This window comes from Lithobates pipiens, unplaced genomic scaffold (genome assembly GCF_037356315.1).
Source record: "Lithobates pipiens isolate NorthernLeopardFrog02 unplaced genomic scaffold, aLitPip1_a1.2 Scaffold_13, whole genome shotgun sequence".
NCBI lineage: Eukaryota > Metazoa > Chordata > Amphibia > Anura > Ranidae > Lithobates > Lithobates pipiens.
Genome location: NW_027507718.1, coordinates 136,873,742 through 136,894,564, shown reverse-complemented (window position 1 = coordinate 136,894,564; position 20,823 = coordinate 136,873,742). Strand labels below are relative to the sequence as shown.

The 20,823-nt window shown below is 45.2% G+C and overlaps 1 protein-coding gene across 5 annotated transcripts in view; it reads left to right on the top strand.

Moving 5' to 3' along the window:
• The window catches only part of POLRMT (RNA polymerase mitochondrial), a 304,233-nt gene that overhangs the window by 205,324 nt on the left and 78,086 nt on the right, over nucleotides 1-20,823 (top strand). For all 5 annotated transcript variants that reach the window (XR_013272200.1, XM_077475625.1, XM_077475628.1 and 2 more), the window contains one exon: nucleotides 7,474-7,596. Coding sequence is in view for 4 of the 5 variants with exons in the window: in XM_077475625.1 (XP_077331751.1) it covers nucleotides 7,474-7,596 (123 nt within the window). In the remaining variant the exon portion in view is untranslated. The remainder of the gene's footprint in view (nucleotides 1-7,473; nucleotides 7,597-20,823) is intronic.

Here is a 20,823-nt window from a genome sequence, read left to right as displayed (position 1 = left end):
TTCTAGCCAAAGCAATCTATTAACCTTCTATGAGGAGGTGAGCTGCCATCTAGATAAAGGAACACAGTTCCCTGTAAACGTTTACTGTAAAAAGTGAGGTCCGTTGGCATAGACCATAGGGTGAGTAAAAGGATTGAAAACTGGCTACAAGGGCAAGTTCAGAGACTGGTGATAAATGGGAAATACTCAGAATGGTCAGGGGTGGGACGTGGGGTCCCCCAGGGTTCTGTGCTGGGACCAATCCTGTTAATTTGTTCATAAATGTCCTGGAGGATGGGGTAAACAGCTCAATCTCAGTATTTGTGGACAACACTAAGCTAAGCAGGGCAATAACTTTCCTGGATGTGGGAACCTTACAAGAAGATCTGAACAAATGAATGGGGTGGGCAACTACATGGCAAATGAGGTTTAATGTAGAAAATTTTGAAATAATGCATTTGGGTGGCAAAAATATGAATGCAATCTACTCACTAGGGGGTGAACCTCTGGGGGAATCTAGGATGGAAAAGGACCTGGGGGTCCTAGTAGATGATAGGCTCAGCAATGTCATGCAATGCCAAGCTGCTGCTAACAAAGCAAACAGAATATTGGCATGCATTAAAAAGGGGATTAACTGGGGATAAAGTGATAATTCTCCCCCTGTACAAGACTTTGGTCCGGCCTCATCTTGAGTATGCTGTCCAATTCTGGGCACCAGTCCTCAGGAAGGATGTACTGGAGCGAGAACAAAGAAAGAAAACAAAGCTAATAAAGAGTTAGGGGTATATTAGTTATGAAGAAAGGTTGCAAGCAATTTACAAGTGCCATACTGGTGACCCCACAATAGGGATAAAACTTTTTTGTGGAAGGGAGTTTAATAAGACATGTGGCCACTCACAAAAATTAGAAGAAAAGAGGTTTAACCTTAAACTTTGTAAAGGGGGCTTTACTGTAAGAGCCGTAAGGATGTAGAATTCCCTTCCACAGGCGGTGGTTTCAGCTGAGGCATCTTTAGTTTAAAAAAACTATTAGACAAGCACCTGAACGACCGCAACATACAGGGATATACAATGTAATACTGAAATATAATCACATACATAGGTTGAATTTGTGTCTTTTTTCAACCTCACCTAGTATATAACTATGTAAGGGAACAGACTCCACCAAGGACACACAAAAAAACTCTTATGCTTTAGTAAGTTTTAATAGAAAATGTTTAAAAAGATTTTGCACTCAAATGTTATTGTGCTATGCCTAGCAATAAGGTGTCTACAGCATGTGCAGATGGATATATCGGAATTGCGGCGGTGTGCGATTCACGCCTCTTCTGGATATACCAAAAGGATGTCACATAGAGCAATGGTCATCAACCCTGTCCTCAGGACCCACCAACAGGCCAGGTTTGCAAGATAACTGAAATACATCACAGGTGATATCATTTGCGGAATAGTGATTGTGGTATTCTAATTTGGATCTCCTCAAGGTAATACATAAAACGTGGCCCGTTATTGGGCCCGAGGACAAGGTTGATGAGCTCTAACAGAGGGCCCGGAGGTGAGGAGTCCGCGCTTCTACATACGTTTCGCCGTACTGATATCATCAGGTAGTGACAAACTGCCATTTCCTGTTTGCTTTTATAATGCACAAAAAGAAGTGATTGGTTAAACATGGTGATTGAGGACAAAAAAGAATCTACTTCATTCCCGGATATCATCTGCCCATGCCACACACACCTGATAAACAATTGCAACTAACAATGATAGCTATAAATTCATAAAAACGGCTAGTTAAAAATAAAACTAGTTTAAAATTACATAGATATCTAATATAACATATCCCCCATTACAAACCTGGTTTCCTAGATTGGATATACCATGTGTGGACAAAGTACTCTCTGGCTCCCTCTAGTAGGAGAATAAAATACCATAGATTGGATTTCAAGTAGAAATGGTGATGGTATTACGGTACAATAGACCAAAAAAAAAATTATATTTAATTTTTATTTTTTTATAAAAAGGGGAATGAAGATGGGATCTAACCACATAGGGTAATGCTGTAAACCAAAAAGGAGGAAATTAGAGATGAGATTTCATACATGGTAGGCCCATTACATACTGGCAAACATGGCATTTCCACAAGCCCCCCCCCCCCCCCCCATTTCCCATTAAGTCCCAACACGTTTAAAAATCTGTGATAAAGCATTTAAGATCTATATCTAAGGTTACACCCCTGGGGATATAGAGACTGGAGCCTATATATCCACCGGGTCTCCATTTGGGAGACTCCCTTGTATCCCTCATATCTTGACCCCTCCAATAAGGATGGACTTTGTCTGTCCTCCAAAATCTAAGTAGAGAGGGGTCTGAAGTGGTTGGAGATGCTGTGCTTTTTAACCCCTTTTTTGATGTTGTCTACGTGTTTTCGAACCCCTTTGGCCAAGGTCCTGGTAGTTCGACTTATATTTTGAAGATTGCAAGGGCACATGAGAAGATATGTAACATATCGACTGTCACAGGTGAGGAGTTGTGTAATATCATACTCCCTACCTGTGACCACCGAAAAGAATTTATCGGTTTTCCTGGTTCTATCTCTCACTGTTTTATATGCTTTTCACTTTATACATTTATAAAAACCTGTGCGGTCCAAAAAAGTAAGGTATTTGGGGGGGGTGGCTGAGCTTTTTGGCCAACATCAACGCAGTCTCGATGCTCTTCTGAAAAAAAAAAAAATATATAGGTTTTAGTGGAAGAATTTTTTTCAAAGTGTGATCTCCCAATAACATAGGCCACGGTTTCCGGGTGGCTTGTTCTACTTCCTATATTGTGAATTAAATCCTGTAACAAATGCAAGCTTAAACTGATCTCCTTAATTCCTAGGTTTTGGTGCCAATAGGGTGTTTCTAGCCATCTATCCCAATTGTTCCCTAGTGTTAAGCAATTGTTGTTTGCTATAACCTTTTCCAGGAATCTACCTATCATCATGTCTATTTGGGCTTGATAATCTGCTCTCTTTTTACAATTCAGTTTTATTCTTAAAAACTGTCTTTCTTTTCATGCATCAGGGGACACAGAGCCATAGTAGTTACTATGTGGGTTATAGGTCACCTTCAGGTGATGGACACTGGCACGCCCTAAGACAAGAAGTGCACTCCCTATATAACCCCTCCCACTATTGGGAGCACCTCAGTTTTTTCACCAGTGTCTAAGGTGTTGGTTACGAGTAAAGATGTGCTGTGCAGAGCTCCACTGGAGCAATCCTTGCTGGGGCTAGCAATGCTGACCGGATCCATTTAAAGTGACCTTTTTTGAGCCAAATTGAATGGTACCCGGGCCTCTTATCTGAAGAAACAAGGTTTTGCCTGTGAATGCTTCTCTTTTTAGAGAGTTGGACCCTGGGATCCAGTACTTTTTGGTAGTGAGGCCATAAAGTTTTACTGGCAGGGTGCTGTTGCAGGTCCAGGATTGTGGGTTACCTCTAGGTTCCCCTGCTCCTGAAGGTTTAACATAGCCCACTGTGAAGGGGGAGATTGAGTCTGTTGGTTTACCACAGAAAGCCCTGCAGCGGGAAGGTAAGTGGAGTTTTCTAAGAAATATTTTTGAATTTTCTTATGAATGCCTCCTTTAAAAAAAATATAATAATTTTGTCATGCCTATGTGTCACCACTGGGGGCTGCATTGAGCACTCACTGCCTCGTCATCAGAATGTCACGGCTGGGCACAAGCACGTACCTGTACCTGTACGTTGCTCTTTAAGTGCCCAGCCGTGGGGTGGGAGCCGACCCGGTCCTGAGCTCCGTGACCACGGGACCAGCGGACCCGATCGCCGCTGGTGTCCCACGATCGGGTCACAGAGCTGAAGAACGAGGAGAGGTCTGTGTTAACAAACCTCTCCCCATGCTTCCTACTGAGCCTGTCACTGATCGTCTGTTCCCTGTTATAGGGAAAGACGATCAGTGACTTCAGACGCCAAGCCACACCTCCCTACAGTAAAAAAATAAATAAATTACACACACTTAACCCCTCTCCGCCCCCTAGTGGTTAACTCCTTCACTGCCATTTACACAGGAATCAGTGCATTTAAATAGCACTGATTGCTGTATAAATGACAATGGTCCCAAAAATGTCCGATGTGTCCGTCATAATGTCGCAGTCACAATAAAAATTGCTGATCGCCACCATTACTATTAAAAAAAAATATTGATAAAAATGCTATAAAACTATCCCCTATTTTGTAAACGCCATAACTTTTGTGCAAACCAATCAATAATCGCTAATTGCGATTTTTTTTTTTTTTTACCAAAAATATGTAGAAGAATACGTATCAGCCTAAACTGAGGAAAAAAATGTTTTTTTTATATATTTTTGGGGGATATTTATTATAGCAAAAAGTAAAAAATATTGCATTTTTTTCAGAATTGTCGCTCTATTTTTGTTTATAGCGCAAAAAATAAAAACCGCAGAGGTGATCAAATACCATCAAAAGAAAGCTCTATTTGTGGGAAAAAAGGGTACATTTTGTTTGGGAGCCACGTCGCACGACCACGCAATTGCCAGTTAAAGCGACGCAGTGCCGAATCGCAAAAAGGGGCCTGGTCCTTTGGCTGAAAATTGGTCCGGGGCTTAAGTGGATAATGATACCATGTTCTCAACTTATTCGAGTCCAGTAAGGCCCAAGAGTTTGATAGCCAGACCCATTTCTACAGCTGGGAAGCAAAGATGCATAGTACCTGGGCTCTTCTTCAACAAAGTGGACGTTTTTAAATGGGGATTGCCTGTAATGTGGTTGCTTGCTATTAGACCTTGCAAATACCGAACCTTGCACAGTTCTGTACTAACCAAAGTGTTAAGGTATGGTGCTGTACAGGTCCAGGGCAGTCAACTCGGAAAAGTAAGGGGTATTGAGTCCCTGAGGGTGCAGAGTGACAGAGTGCACCATGATGGGTGAAGGCTGGATCCTTGTCCTTGTGGTGGGATCCTGCGGCCGGAAAAGCATGAGCATCCAGCAGCATGGTGGTCCCCCAGGCTCCTGCTATTTGCCATTTTATCATCTATCAAGGCATTATCTGGGGAGGGTAGCCAGCTAGGTCCAGCTCAGTTGCTTAACCATCATGCTTAAGAAGATGTCTTCCAGAAAATGAGGAAGGGGATACACAGCTGGGAAGGGGGCACATGTGCACCATTGTCAGGTGCAGAGGACTCTAGTTGTAGTCTGGCTACATTTGCATTTCCTGATATACCAGAGGTGGCAGTTGCATTGGAGTCACTGTATCTGTCTGGTTTTGTGGCCACTGCAAGGACATTGACCTTTTCTTATGTCAATAAGGATGACTTGGCTGTGGCTTTGGAGGGCCTGGAGGGTAAGATTGCTGGTATGATTACCCCTATAGCACAGGGTGGTAATAAGTGAGAGATGGTCCCCTTCACTAGAGCCCCTCTGGTGGTAGAAAAGGAGTGGGTGGATATTTATGAGGAGGTGGTTGGGATAGATCTTGAGGAGGGTCAGACAGTGGAGTCTGGAAAAGATGATCCGCACTACGGTGATTAACCTTAAAAAATGTAGTATTTATTAACAAACCACAGTGACCAAACGCAAATAAGAAAGGTTGACACGTTTCAGCCTATAAGGCCTTAGTCATAATTATGACTAAGGCCTTATAGGCTGAAACACGTCAACATTTATTTGCGTTTGGTCACTGTGGCTTGTTAACCACTTTAGCCCCGGACCAATTTTCAGCCTAAGGACCAGAGGTCTTTTTACAATTTCGCACTGCTTTAACTGGTAATTGCGCGGCCATGCAATGTTGTACCCAAACGAAATTTACGTCCTTTTCTTCCCACAAATAGAGCTTTCTTTTGATGGTATTTGATTGCCTCTGCAATTTTTATTTTTTGCGATATAAATGGAAAAAGACCGAAAATTTTAAGAAAAAAATATATTTTCTAATTTTTGTTGTAAGAAAAATCGAATAAACTCAATTTTAGTCATACATTTAGGGCAAAATTTATTCAACCACATGTCTTTAGTAAAAAAAAATGTCAATAAGCGTATATTTATTGGTTTGTGCAAAAGTTATAGCGTCTACAAACTAGAGTACATTTTCTGGAATTTACACAGCTTTTAATTTATGACTGCCTATCTCATTTCTTGAGGTGCTAAAATGGCAGGGCAGTACAAACTCCCCCCCCCCCCCCCAAATGACCCCATTTTGGAAAGTAGACACCCCAAGGAAATTGCTGAGGGGCATGTTGAGCCCATTGAATTTTTTTTTTTTTTGTCCCAAGTGATTGAATAATGACACAAAAAAAAAAAGTTTACAAAAAGTTGTCACTAAATGATATATTGCTCACACATGCCATAGTTATATGTGGAATTGCACCCCAAAATATATTCTGCTGCTTCTCCTGAGTACGAGGATACCACATATGTGGGACTTTTTGGGAGTCTAGCTGCGTACGGCACCCCGAAAACCAATCACTGCCTTCAGGGTTTCTAAGGGTGCAAATTTTAGATTTCACTCCTCACTACCTATCACAGTTTCGAAGGCCATAAAATGGCAAAATAACACAAAACCCCCGCAAATGACCCCATTTTGTAAAGTAGACACCCCAAGCTATTTACTGAGAGGCATGTTGAGTCCATTAAATATTTTATATTTTGCCACAAGTTGCAGGAATATTACAATTTTTTTTTTTTTTGCACAAAGTTGTCACTAAATGTTCCCCAGGTTCTATCAAACAGAGGTTCAGGCCATGGCTGGTGTGAGCTTTGGCCACAAGGTACTGCAAGCTGTCATCTGAGTTATTTAGGTTTCCTAACTCTTGTTTTTTTTTTTATGTCTGTTAGCGGTTATGTTCGCTGTGTTGTTGCCATCATGTTATTACTTGGGGCATTCCATGGTCTTTGAATACAAGTTCTGTGTTCCACACTGTATAATTGGGGTAATGGGGATTTTGATGTACCTGTAAATTCCTTATTTTGAAATACAGTACAGAACACAGACACCTTCCTTGCAGCCACCCAATATTGTTTTAGATTACATAAAAACTGATGTCTCATGAAGTGGATGGGGCTATACGAGCATGCAATAGACGAGACCCTAGCAACGATTTTTTTTTGCCAGTATCCAGTCACCTAAAGGTAGCCTAAATAAAACTTGAGGTCTATGAATACAAGTCCTGTATCTTTTACTGTACTCCAGTATAAGGAACTTATAGGTAGGCCAAAATTCCCATTTGACAGCTTATAATAAAACAGAGCATTTTAATTAAAGCAGTGTATTGCATTAAAACCTTATATGCACCTAAAAAAGATGTACAAATGATTTGGTTATGCAGTAATTACAGTTCTATTAGAGTTCTAGCTCTATAATATATGGTCTTGCATCTAGGCATCAGTGACACAAAAGGATTAAACCTTTCAATGTTTATATTATACACTTTCCCCATTCTTTTCTTTAGTTTGTGCAGTATTGCTTACTTGCTTTATTCTTCACAGGGAAAGAAATGGTGGATGGAAGCAGATGAACCCTGGCAGGCCTTGGCATGCTGCATGGAAATTGCAAAAGCTGTACGTTCCTCGGATCCTACAAAATACATATCCCACATGCCTGTGCATCAGGTACATACATTAACTGTTAAACCTGCATTTATTACTATGTACAGTTTGGAGGACTCTTGATTTGTTTAGACATGAACTAAAGTAACCCCCACATCTCCCTGCACCCCTAAAGCATTACCCTTTTCTTTTAGCTTGTTCCTGTAGCAAGGGACCACTTTTATTGCTCCTTTTGACAGTGAGTGTAATTCTTGTAGGGACAGCTGCTGTAAAGAGGAATCAGCTGGGTGCCCTAGGTCAGTGCATATTGATGAAGGCAAACCCTCCATTTCTCTTATATTCACCGACCGACACAGCTCCTCTCTGTAACTAAATGGGTTGTATAGCCTACCATTAGGAGAACTAGGCAAAATTGTTACATAATACACAGAACTTTTAGTCCTGCCCCAGGGGTGCGGACTCTGCTATCAACCCTCCCCACTACTCCTAGCAGATTCAGTTTTTATTTTGCCTAGTAAGGAGAATGACCTAGAAACCCTGTGGGCCCTCTCGGTCCATGTTTTTGCTGCAGGTTTGATGTTTTTTGCGCAAGATGAATGATCCTGGGCAGGGCTGGTGCAAGGATTTTTGACACCCTAGGCGAAACCTAATTTTGCCGCCCCCCGGCTCAACCCCCGATCCCAACCCCATTGCCCTGCCCATGTACACCCCACCTTTTTAATGAGGGGACCAGGCCACACCAGAGGTTTTTGTGTGTGTAAGGGATGCATTTTGTGTTTCGGTGTCTGTGTGTGACTGTAAGGGATGCCCATCAATGCCACTTCACCAATGCCAATCAATGCAGCCTCACCTGTGCCCAACAAATTCAGGCAGTTTCACCAGCACCCATCAAAGGCAGCCTCACCTGTGTCCATCAAATGCAGGCAGCCCCACCAGCACCCATCAAACGCAGTCTCACCAGCGCCCATCAAGCGTAGCCTCACCTGTACCCATCAAATACAGCCTCACTCACCTTTGCCCATTAATGCCAATTCACCTGTGCCCATCAAACGCAGTGATACCCATCCCCATTAATGCTCCTTTACCTGTGCCCCTCAAATAATTTCATATGTGCCCATCAAATAGTCTCACCTGAGTCCATCAAATACAGTCTCAGCTGTGCCAATCAATGCTGCTTCACCACTGCCAATGCAGCCTCACGGGGGGGGGGGGGGGGGGGGGGCTCGGTACATACTTGGCATTTTGTCAAATCAGTGAATATAAATACATATCATAACATTTGCAAATTGCATGTCATTGTCAATATATACAATATCATTATTATCTAAGACAGCAACAGTGTTTACTCACCACACACTAGGTGATGGTATTGGGCTCAGCAAACTTGTATCTGAGGACATGAACCTGTCTAAAATTCATGTGTACGCATGTACCTGCCTCTGTCTGTGCCTCTTCCAGGCTCTGCCAGGCGCCATGCTATGCTCTCCACTCCAGTGTGACACAGCCAGTCCAGGAGAGCATCTTCGGGGGAGGGGGGGAGGGGGTTTGTAGTCATTGGACACACACGTCAGAGCGGAGAGCGTAGGATGGGCTGGTGCTGCTGGACACATGTCACTGTTACTCAGAACTACTCAGAACTATCTCCGCTCTGAGTCAGAGCGCAGAGCGGAGAGTGGGCTGGGGGGTGGGATGGCCGCTGGAAACTTGTCAGGTGGGGGGATGTGCTGGACAGTGTGAACACATATTATGTCACTGATGTGTCAGCGCATAGACCGGGGGGGGGGGGGGCGTAGACCGGGGACCTGGGGCGCTGCTTCACACATGTCAGAGGCTCAGAGCGGCTGCCTGGTGTATAGTGCAAGCTCTATGGACAGTGCGGGAGTAGGATAACCAGCGGCCGGCCGCCCTAGGTGGCAGTGCGCCCTAGGCGGCTGCCTAGTCCGCCTAGTGGTAGCACCGGCCCTGATCCTGGGATCTTCTATCAACTGCCGGCTGGGTGACAGGCTGGTTAATGATTATCCTTGTAGTCTCCCCAGTCCGGCCTTCGAGCGTGTGCAGGCCGCAGCTATGGCTCAGCAGGCCACGACATGCCTCAGCTCCAGAGGTGGTCGGTGAGCTTCAGTGCTCCGGAGTATACATATGACCGGGCTACTGCTGTCTGGATCACAGTATACTGGGCCAACAGTTACCCTGTAACTGCACAGGAGTAGGTCTGTGATGGAATGTCTCCTAGCTCTTCAGGACTGGTAAGTACGGCTCTCTCTGCTTCGGTGGGGTGAGCAGCTGAGTATTCCCTGGGGGGTCGATTCGGGGGCCATCTCACCTCCCTATCTTCTCTCCCAAGTCCCTATCTCCCCTCCTTCCCCCCTCTGAGGGGGGTGGATGCATGCGCTGCGGGCGGTGTGTGCGTGTGTGGGTTCGCTGGATGCTCACCTGTGGGGGCTCTGTGCGGCTGGCGTTGGTCCTGGTCCCGGTCTGGGGGGTCCCAAGAAGGTCTGTGGATGTTCTGGCTGTAGGCAGGTAGCACTGTTCTGGTTTGGTTCTGTCACGGCATGGCGTTGTCCGGCGGCCATCTTGGATGTGGGAAAGCCTGTATTCCCCTTCTGAGCTTCAGCAGCCATCTTCCTTAGGATCTCCTATTAGTTACATTGGCGGCCATTTTTTTGAAGCCTGAGCACTCTTTTCGCCGCAGTTCTCTTGTGGCAGCATTACATGTGCTCTCACTTGCTGTTTCCTGTGTCCACTGTATGTAGAGGACGCTGGATGGCTCCTTGCTGAAAGCTGAAGCTAGCTCTGCAGAACGTTTCACCGCTGTTCTAAGCAGCTGCTGCTGACACAGTTTTCTCCTCTCTGCAACTGGGAACCTCCTAGGGACTACAGGCACTGCTATTGGCATTCACAGAGGCCTCATGAATCTTGCGCTAAGTACCCCCCCACCCCCCCCACGCGGCGGCAGCAGGAGGGCGGGACCTTCACTGTCCTAAGTCCCCTTGCAGGTGGACAGGCTAGGGCCAGCATGGCTTCAGAAACTGGTGTTTCTTGCTCTGAAATCCAGGCTATTGCAACCGGGTCACCTGCAGATGGCGCTGTGCACATGTGCACCCTGACGGCGGTCCTTGTCGCTTTTGTTGCAAAAATAGAGGCGGTGCGTGGGAGGAAAGGTGCACGTAAGAGGCCCCTGCCCCCCCCCCCCCTCCTCTGGGAAGAGCTCTGAGGCAGACTCGGGCCCTGCTGCGGCTGGTTACCCCTGCTCCGACCTATCAGACGTGGCTGACCAGGACCGTTTGGACAGAGAGGATCGTCCGGGTCCATGAGCGATAAAGCGCTAGTTGAAGCACTTATCACAGCTGTGCGTGATACCCTGAAGATTCAGGAGCCAGCAGATTCCTCTGCTGATGTACCGGTCGCTTTTGGGTCCCACAAGCCAGTACATTCACCTAAGGTGTTCCCGTATTTGACTTATTTTGACAAATTCATCTACAGGGAATGGGGTCGTCCCCAAAAATTTGGCGGTGCGTTACCCCTTTGAGAAAAGCCTTCTTAAAATATGGTCGGCTCCTCCGGTCCTGGACCCCCCAGTATCTAGGTTGAATAAAGTAACCACGATCCAGGTTGAGGGGACTCCTGCATTCAAGGATCCCACGAACAGGAAGGCCTAGACGGGGGCTCGTTTCTTGCTTATGGTTGTGGGGTCAGCCGTGCGACCTGTACTGGCATCCGCACTGATGTCGCAGACACTGACTGAGTGGGCAAAACTTTTGCACCGCAAATTCGGACAGTAGAATGCCTCCCCTGTCTGCGTGGAGCTAGCAGACCAACTAGTGCAAGGCCTTAAGTGCGTTTGTGATGCGGCCCTGGATACCCTCCCTCTGTTATCCAAGACTTCAGTGTCGGCTGTGGTGCTGAGGTGCCTAATTTGGCTAAAATGCTGGTCTGCTGACCAGGCATCCAAGAAAGCCCTGACGGATCTTCCCTTCCTTGGCGAGCGGCTCTTTGGAGCCTCGTTGGATGACATTATTAAGAATGCCACTGGTGGTAAGAGTACACTACTCCCACAGACCAGGAAGGCTAAGGAGCCTCGCCACAGGCAAGGGCCCTCTTTTTTCCGCTCACAATCGGCTTTTCGTCCGCTCGGTGCTTCGTCAAAACGCCCCCAGCCCGACAGGACGCCCACGGACGGTCAGAAGCATCCCTGGAACCGCAAGCCTAACAAGCCTGCGAGCAAAAGTGCTACCGCATGAAGGTTTGCCCCCACCCACTTTTCAGGTGGGGGGTCGTCTTCGGGAGTTTGCAGCCCAGTGGATCTCCCGGTTATCCGACCAGTGGGTCTGCGATCTGATTTCCACAGGCTAAAAGATAGTTTCTCTCTTGGCCGCCAATCAGGTTCTTCCCCCTCCAGCATACCCGTTTCCCCGGTTCGCCCGGAGGCCCTGTTAGGGGCGGTAAGGGACTTGCTGAATCAGGGGGTGATTGTACCGGTTCCGGAATCGGAACGATTCCAGGGGTTCTACTCCATTATGTTTGTGGTTCCCAAGAAGGAAGGGGTATGTCCAAACTTGGACTTAAAAGCCCTCAATCACTTTGTAAAGGTGCAGAGGTTCAGAATGGAATCAGTTCGCTCAGTAGTCGCTGCACTCCATCAAGGGGACTTCCTGGCGTCCTTGGACATCCAGAATGCTTACTTGCATATACCCATTTGCCTTCTGCATCAAAAATTTCTGCGTTTGGCAGTAGGGGAAGCCCACTACCAGTTTGTGGCTCTTCCTTTTGGCCTGGCATCAGCCTCCCGAGTCTTTACCAAAGTACTGGCTCCAGTATTGGCGTTGCTGAGGCAGCGTGGGATCGTGGTCGTGGGTTACCTAGACGATCTCCTCCTGAGAGCATCCTGGCAGCATCTCCGCCTTAGAATTAGAGGAGGATGTGGCGATCACCATGCAGACCCTGCAAGAATTTGGGTGGCTGTTGAACCTAAAGAAGTTGGTGGTTGTACCAACTCAGCGTCTGGAGTACCTGGGGTTACTGTTGGACTCCAGGGAAGCAAAGGTTTTTCTCCCCTCTGACAAATTGCTGACTCTCAGGTCTGCGGTCACTCTACTGATGAACCGCAAGTGGTCGTCTCTCCGCTTTTGCATAGGAGTGCTTGGACTCATGGTAGCCTCCTTTGAGGCAGTACCTTATGCCCAGTTCCACACCAGTCCTGCAGAAGGAGATAATGACAAAATGGGACGAATCTCCGCTGTCCCTGGATCGGCAGATCCAGGTGAACCGACCAGTCAGGGACTCCCTGATCTGGTGGTTGTGGTCCCCGGTGATTCAGTCCGTAAAATGTTTCTTCCTCTGAACTGGACGGTGATCACTACGGATGCCAGTCTGTCAGGCTGGGGTGGAGTGATGAGGATTCAGTCGGCTCAGGGCCTCTGGTCGACGGAAGAATCCAAGTTGCCGATCAATCCACTCGAATTGAGAGCGATCAGGCTGTGCCTCCACACGTGGTCGGCGTGTCTTCAAGGGCGTCCGACCAGGATACAGTCAGACAACGCCAAGGCTGTGGCGTACATAAATCACCAAGGGGGAACAAGGAGCTCAGCCGCTGCTCGGGGGGGGGGGGGGGTCGCTCACATACTTCGGTGGGCAGAGCGACACAGTCTGGCCCTGTCAGCCATTTACATCCCGGGGTGGAAAATTGGCAGGCGGACTATCTGAGTCGTCAGATGCTGGACCAAGGAGAATGGGCGTTGCATCCGGAGATATTCCAGCTGCTTTGCCTGAAATGGAGGACGCCAGATGTGGATCTCTTGGCCTCCCGTCTCGATCAGAAGGTGCAGAGATTCGTGTCCAGGACCAGAGATCCATGGGCAGATGCATCAGACGCGCTGGTGGCTCCATGGGATCAGTACCAGCTGATCTACGCCTTTCCTCCACTAAAGCTGTTGCCATGTCTGCTTCACAGAGTGGAAGCCGAGGGGATTCCAGTAATCCTGATTGCCCCAGATTGGCCTCAGCGGCCCTGGTATGCAGACCTGATGCGTCTGGTGGTAGACGCTCCCTGACGACTGCCACTGCGGAAGGACCTCCTATCTCAAGGTCCAATCTTTCACCCTGCTTTACCATCGCTGGCTTTAACGGCATGGCTATTGAGAGCCAGGTGCTGAGGAACCGGGGTCTGTCGGACTCAGTGATTCCAACTATGCTGAGGGCGCGGAAATCTTCCTCTCGGAAGATATACCATCGTACCTGGAAGGCCTACATCTCCATGTGTGAGAAGAAAGGGTGGCATCCGCGCTCCTTTTCTATATCCAGGATCCTGCTGTTTCTTCAGCAAGGTGTAGACCAGAAATTGGTGTTGAGCACCAAGGGGCAAATTTCAGCCCTAGCTGTCTTTTTTTTCAGCGACCCCTGGCGTCTCGCTCATTGGTGAGTACCTTTGTTCAGGGGTCCGTAATGTAGTCCCTCCGGTGCTTCCACCGTTACCCCCATGGGATTTGAATCTGGTGTTTTCGGCGCTACAGAATCCGCCGTTTGAGAATATCAGGGAGATTCCCCTGTTGACCCTTTGACAGAAGGTGATCTTTCTAATGGCCATCACATTGGCCAGGAGGGTTTCGGAATTGGCGGCCTTGTCATCCAAGTCGCCTTATCTGGTCATCCACAGGGATAAGGTTACATAGTTAGTCAGGTTGAAAAAAGACACAAGTCCATCCAGTTCAACCTTAAAAACAAATAAATAAAATAAAAAATAATTGTACAATCCAAATACCCAATTTTATGCCCACAATTGATCCAGAGGAAGGCGAAAAAAAACCCCAGCAGAGCATGCTCCAATTTGCTACAGCAGGGGAAAAAAATTCCTTCCTGATCCCCCAAGAGGCGATCGGATTTTCCCTGGATCAACTTTACCTATGTTAGTACCCAGTTATATTATGTACATTCAGGAAAGTATCCAGGCCTTTCTTAAAGCAATCTACTGAGCTGGCCAGAACCACCTCTGGCGGGAGTCTATTCCACATTTTCACAGCTCTAACTGTGAAGAAACCTTTCAGTACTTGAAGATGAAATCTCTTTTCCTCTAGACGTAAAGAGTGCCCCCTTGTCCTCTGTGTTGACCGTACAGAGAACAACTCAACACCAAGTTCACTATATGGACCCCTAATATATTTGAACACGTTGATCATATCCCCCCTTATTCTCCTCTTCTCAAGAGTGAATAAATTCAGTTCCTCTAATCTTTCCTCATAGCTGAGTTCCTTCATGCCTCTTAGGATAATATTGTTTATTCGGATGTTCCCATCCATAGTACATACGCTTTTTTTTCTTTTTTTTTTTTCTTTTAGCTGTGCATGAATAGGAAAAAACATCCCAGGTAGTGGAGGTTCTAATGAACCCAATTAGAGGTAGATACCTCAAGAGCCTGTGCTGCAGGCAGCAAAAAGGTTGAGTAAGGAAGTACACAAGCAACCTGACTTGTGATGCATCTCCTTCCATATTAGGATCCTCCAAAGAGAATAAGTATCTTCCAATATTTGGAAAGATCTTCCTGATCCCCAGCCTCCTGCACCTCAACAAAAGGGCCCGAGGAGTAGATGGGAATCTGCTAAGTTTAGTCCTACTATGGAGAGACATCATAGCAATGATAGCATTAATCTTCTTAATATAATATATTTGAACATGTTGATCATATCCCCCCTTATTCTCCTCTTCTCAAGAGTGAATAAATTCAGTTCCTCTAATCTTTCCTCATAGCTGAGCTCCTCCATGCCTCCTATCAGTTTGGTTGCCCTTCTCTGCACTTTCTCCAGTTCCCCGATATCCTTTTTGAGAACTGGTGCCCAAAACTGAACTGCATATTCCAGGTGAGGTCTTACTAATGATTTGAACAGGGGCAAAATGATATCTCTCTCTCTGGAGTCCATACCTCTCTTAATACAAGAAAGGACTTTGCTCGCTTTGGAAACAGCAGCTTGGCATTGCATGCTATTATTGAGCTTATGATCTACCAAAACACCCAGATCCTTCTCCACTATGGATCACCCCAGTTGTACTCCCCCTAGCATGTATGATGCATGCATATTCTTAGCCCCCAAGTGCATAACTTTACATTTATCAACATTAAACCTCATCTGCCACATAGTCGCCCAATTAGACAGTGTATTGAGGTCGGCTTGTAAATTGGAGACATCCTGTAAGGACGTTATTCCACTGCATATCTTGGTGTCATCTGCAAAGACAGAAATTTTACTTTTGATTCCAGACCCAATATAATTTATAAAGATGTTAAAAAGTAAGGGTCCCAGCACTGAACCTTGGGGTACACCACTGATAACCTTAGACCATTCAGAGTAAGAATCATTAATCACTACTCTCTGAATTCTGTCTTTTAGCCAATTTTCTATCCATTTACAAACTGATATTTCCAAACCTGTAGACTTTACCTTATGCATGAGCCGTGTGTGGGGAACTGTATCGAACGCTTTTGCAAAATCCAAGTATACCACGTCCACCACCACCCCTCTGTCCAAGGTTTTACTTACCTCCTCATAAAAAGAAATCAGATTTGTCTGACAACTTCTGTCTTTCATGAATCCATGTTGTCTGTTGCTTAAAGTGTTTTTGTTCAGCAAGAACTTGTCAATGTGGTCTCTTATTAAACGCTCCAGTATCTTCCCAGCTATAGAAGTTAAGCTAACAGGTCTATAGTTACTTGGTAAACACTTTAAATCCCTTTTTAAATATAGGCACCACATTGGCCCTGCGCCAATCCAGTGGGACTATTCCCATCATTAATGAGTACCTAAAAATTAGATACAATGGCTCTGAAATTACAGAGCTCAATTCTTTTAGGATCCGTGGGTGGATGCCATCAGGGCCAGGTGCTTTATCCACCTTTATTCTGTCTAAATATTTCTGGACCATATCACTTTTGAGCCATTGTGGATCATTTGGGGCTGTGTCACTATCACCCCCATTATGGACATGCGCTCCCCCATGCTCTTTTGTGTACACAGAGCTGAAGAAAGTATTTAATAAATTAGCCTTCTCTTTGTCCCCAGTCACCCACTCTAGATTATTTTGTAAAGGGCCTACATGCTCAGACTTGACCTTTTTACTATTAATATATTTGAAGAATTTTTGGGGGTTTGTCCTACTATCTTTTGCAATCTGTCGTTCGTTTAGAATTTTTGCATCCTTGATTTCCTTTTTACATATTCTGTTAAATTCTTTGTAACATTTAAATGACACTAGTGATCCTTCATTTTTATATTTTTTAAAAGCTCTTCTCTTATAGTTTATAGCTTTTTTAACTTTGGCTGTGAGCCACATAGGTTTTGTTTTTAGCCTTTTAAACTTATTGCCCATGGGAATATACTTTGCAGTGAGGTCCCAAACAGTCTTTTTGAAGAATTCCCATTTCTGTTCTGTGCCCATTGAAGCAAATATTCTCTCCCAGTCTAAGTCCTGGAGAGCAGCCCTCATCCTTGGAAAATTTGCTCTCTTGAAGTTAAGTGTTTTTATCTTACCCGTATGTATTTCTTGTTTAGCGCTAACATCAAAGGAAATCATGTTATGATCACTGCTACCCAGGTGTTCCTTTATCTGGACATTAGTAATAAGCTCTGCATGGTTTGAGATTACCAGGTCCAACAGAGCTTCATTCCTAGTTGGGGCCTCAATAAACTGGACCATAAAATTGTCATGTAATAGGTTTATCATTTTTTGCTCTTTAACTGTCCCAGCAGTGCCATTACTCCAGTCAGTTTATATAGCCTCAACACTGCTGAAATCACGGTATCTCCTTAGAGAAATTGCAAACAGGAAGTAATTGTTTGGCCATTTTGCTGTTGAAAATCATGTAATGGACAGCATACTACACATTATGGTAGACATACTTTTCAGCAGAGCCCTCCAGCGCTGCTCAGACTCTGCTCCCGGAGCTTCTCTCTTCAGCCGGTTTTCTTTCTGAGTTTGCGCTGTCCGACCATTTAAATGGCCCTACCATGATGACAAACAAGATGTTCTGGGAGCACACCCTATAAAAATGCATAAAGATGGTGCTGCCATAAGACCATACAACAGAACAAAAATATTACAGCGCACACATGCAAAACTAACATTTACCTCCAGCAAAAAACACCTAGACATTTTCAAAAAACATTATCAAAAAATATGGGGATTTGGTCACACCATATTGCAATACGGTGCTTAAGCCCACTTACTGCGACAAAGTACCCCATAATTAGTGGGCTACTTTGTCGCAGTAAGTGGGCTTAAGCGCCGTATAGCAATATGGTATGACCATACTTGCTGGAGGTAAATGTTAGTTTTGCATGTGTGCACTGTAATATTTTTGTTCTACCATGATGACGTCACTCTTGCACATGCCTGCGGGAGTGACAAACATGGCACAGAGCTCTCTTTATTGACGGCACACTCAGCGTGCCCTAAATGCATTGTGAACTGCACATGCATCGTGACATATTTACCTCCTATGTGAATAACAAGCTTAGGAGATATTCACTGTACCTACAGGTAAGTCTTTTTATAAGCTAACCTGTGGATACAATTTAGAAATCTCACTTTACTACCACTTTAACTCTCATTTTTCAAAATATACACATGATATGAAGCTATGTTAATAACAATCTAGTTGAAGATATTAACCAGGGCTCAAGTCCTGCTGGAACGCATGGGAACGGAGTTCCTGTACTTTTTTCACAACAGGAACTCGGTTCCCGCTAGCAGCCACGTCCTGCGTATGCCTGAGTAACTGGTTGCTAGGCTGAGCAGCGCCTCCGAGAGAGAGCAGCCAGCCACAGACACCACACCAGACAGAGCCACACTTACTGTTCGTAAGGATCAAGCCTGTGCCCACTGCCCTGTCAGTGCCAGACAGTCCCGGGGCCGCCACTGACTACTCCCACAGCCACTGTAGCACATTTGCAGCAGTGCAGCCCAACTCTGAGCTGCCAGACTTCTCCAGTTCAACTTCTCCTCTCCTGAGCTGAGCCTCCGAGTCCTCCCACCCCCGAGGTCTGCCACGAGTTTGCCGCCCACCAGAGTCATTAACAAACCTCCAAGTTAGTGTGTTACACACACTTTGTTAGTTACAGTGAGTATGCTTCCCCTCCGTTCTGCTGTTGCTGTCCCCCACTCCCCCTCCGTTCTGCTGTTGCTGTCCCCCACTCCCCCTCCGTTCTGCTGTTGCTGTCCCCCACTCCCCCTCCGTTCTGCTTCTGTCCCCCACTCCCCCTCCATTCTTCCCCCTGTATGATCCAGACCTCTGAGGTTTATAAATCTTAGTATTGATCAAATCGCAATTGTACACTGCACAATATTAAGTGGAAAGAAAAGCTCAAGAAAAAACCATCCCTATAAATTCTATGCATGTCTTCACACTAGTCCATTGTGCTTCCTTGTGCTGTTAAAAATCTTGCTTGCTGCATTTTTGGTCAGTTAACCACTTCAGCCCCTGAGGATTTGCCCCCTTCCTGACCAGAGCACTTTTTTCGATTCGGCACTGCGTCCCTTTAGCTGACAATTGCGCAGTTGTGCGATGTTGTGCCCAAACAAAATTGACGTCCTTTTTTCCCCACAAATGGAGCTTTCTTTTGGTGGTATTTGATCATCTCTGTGGTTATTTTCTTGCGCTATAAACAAACAAAGAGCAACAATTTTGAAAAAAAACGCATTATTTTTTTGCTATAATAAATATCCCCCAAAAATATATAAAAAAAAAACATTTTTTTCCCTCAGTTTAGGCCGATATGTATTCTTGTACATAATTTTTGGTAAAAAAAAAAAATTGCAATAAGCGTATATTGATTGGTTTGTGCAAAAGTTATAGTGTCTACAAAATAGGGCATAGTTTTATGGTATTTTTTTTATTAATAATGGCGTTGATCTGCGATTTTTTAACGTGAATGCGACATTATGGCGGACACATCGGACATTTTTGATACTATTTTGGGACCATTGTCATTTATTTATACAGCGATCAGTGCTATAAAAATGCATTGATTACTGTGTAAATGACACTGGCACGATGAAGGGGTTAAGTGTGCCCTAGGGAGTGGTTCTAACAGTGGGAGGGAGGGGCTACAACACACATGACAGCGATCACTGCTGATGACAGAGAGCAGTGATCTCTGTCCTGTCACAAGGCAGAACGGGGAATGCTTTGTTTACAAAAGCATCTCCCCATTCTACCTCTCCATGATACGATTGCAGGCACCCGGCGGGCATCGATTCTGCGGGACCCACGGTCACGGAGAAGGTGGCGAGCGAGCGTGCCGCTTCTTAAGGGGGACGTACCTGTACACCATTCTGCCGGTGTATATCGGCATGAGCTGGTCGGGAAGTGGTTAAAAAAACACACCATAAACGCACCTACCTGTTGAAATGCATTGAAAACGCATCAATAATGTACCTGTTACATTTTTTGATGCCTTGTTTTGAGTCACATGACCTATAAAAAACCCACCATAAGCATAGTAAAATTGCGGCAAATTCCTATGCGTTTTCGGTGCCATTATCAGCACCTTTTTCTTTATCGGCAAAATGCAGAAAACACTGTTTTCGGCACTGAAATTTTGTTGCATCTCTAGCAGCCTGGCACAAGGCTGGACTGGACTTAGGTAAGTGTTTAGGGGGGTTACACAAGTGATGAAACATTTTTTTACCTTACTGCAGGGAATGCAGTAAGGTAAAAAAAAAAGGTTTTAACTTTAGAACCACTTTAAGCTTTGTTTCCAGATGCTCTAACTAATAACAAAAAAGAATCCCAGCTTTTTTAAGAAGTAATTAAAAAGCTCTGTAATTATCCTGTCTTCAGTGATGGTGTGTATTTCTGACACTTATTAAAAGTCAGGATTGTTAATGTACGTATTTTGCTAAGCATGGTTTAACTGCTTAGTCAACCGATCCAAGGAGCACATTGGATTTTCACCAGGATTTTCGGGTATGTTTGTACACTGGCAGTGTTTTTTTAAAGGGGTAAAATATGGGATATTCACTGCATAGATTTTTTATTTGCCCAGACATATACTATAACAGCTTTTGTATATAGTTGCATAGTAGGTGAGGTTGAAAAGACACAAGTCCAACCTATGTGTGTGATTATATGTCAGTATTACATTGTATATCCCTGTATGTTGTGGTCGTTCAGGTGCTTACCTAATAGTTTTTTGAAACTATCAATTCTCCCCACTGATACCACCGCCTGTGAAAGGGAATTCCACATCCTTGCCGCTCTTACGGTAAAAAACCCTCTACGTAGTTTAAGGTTAAACCTTTTTT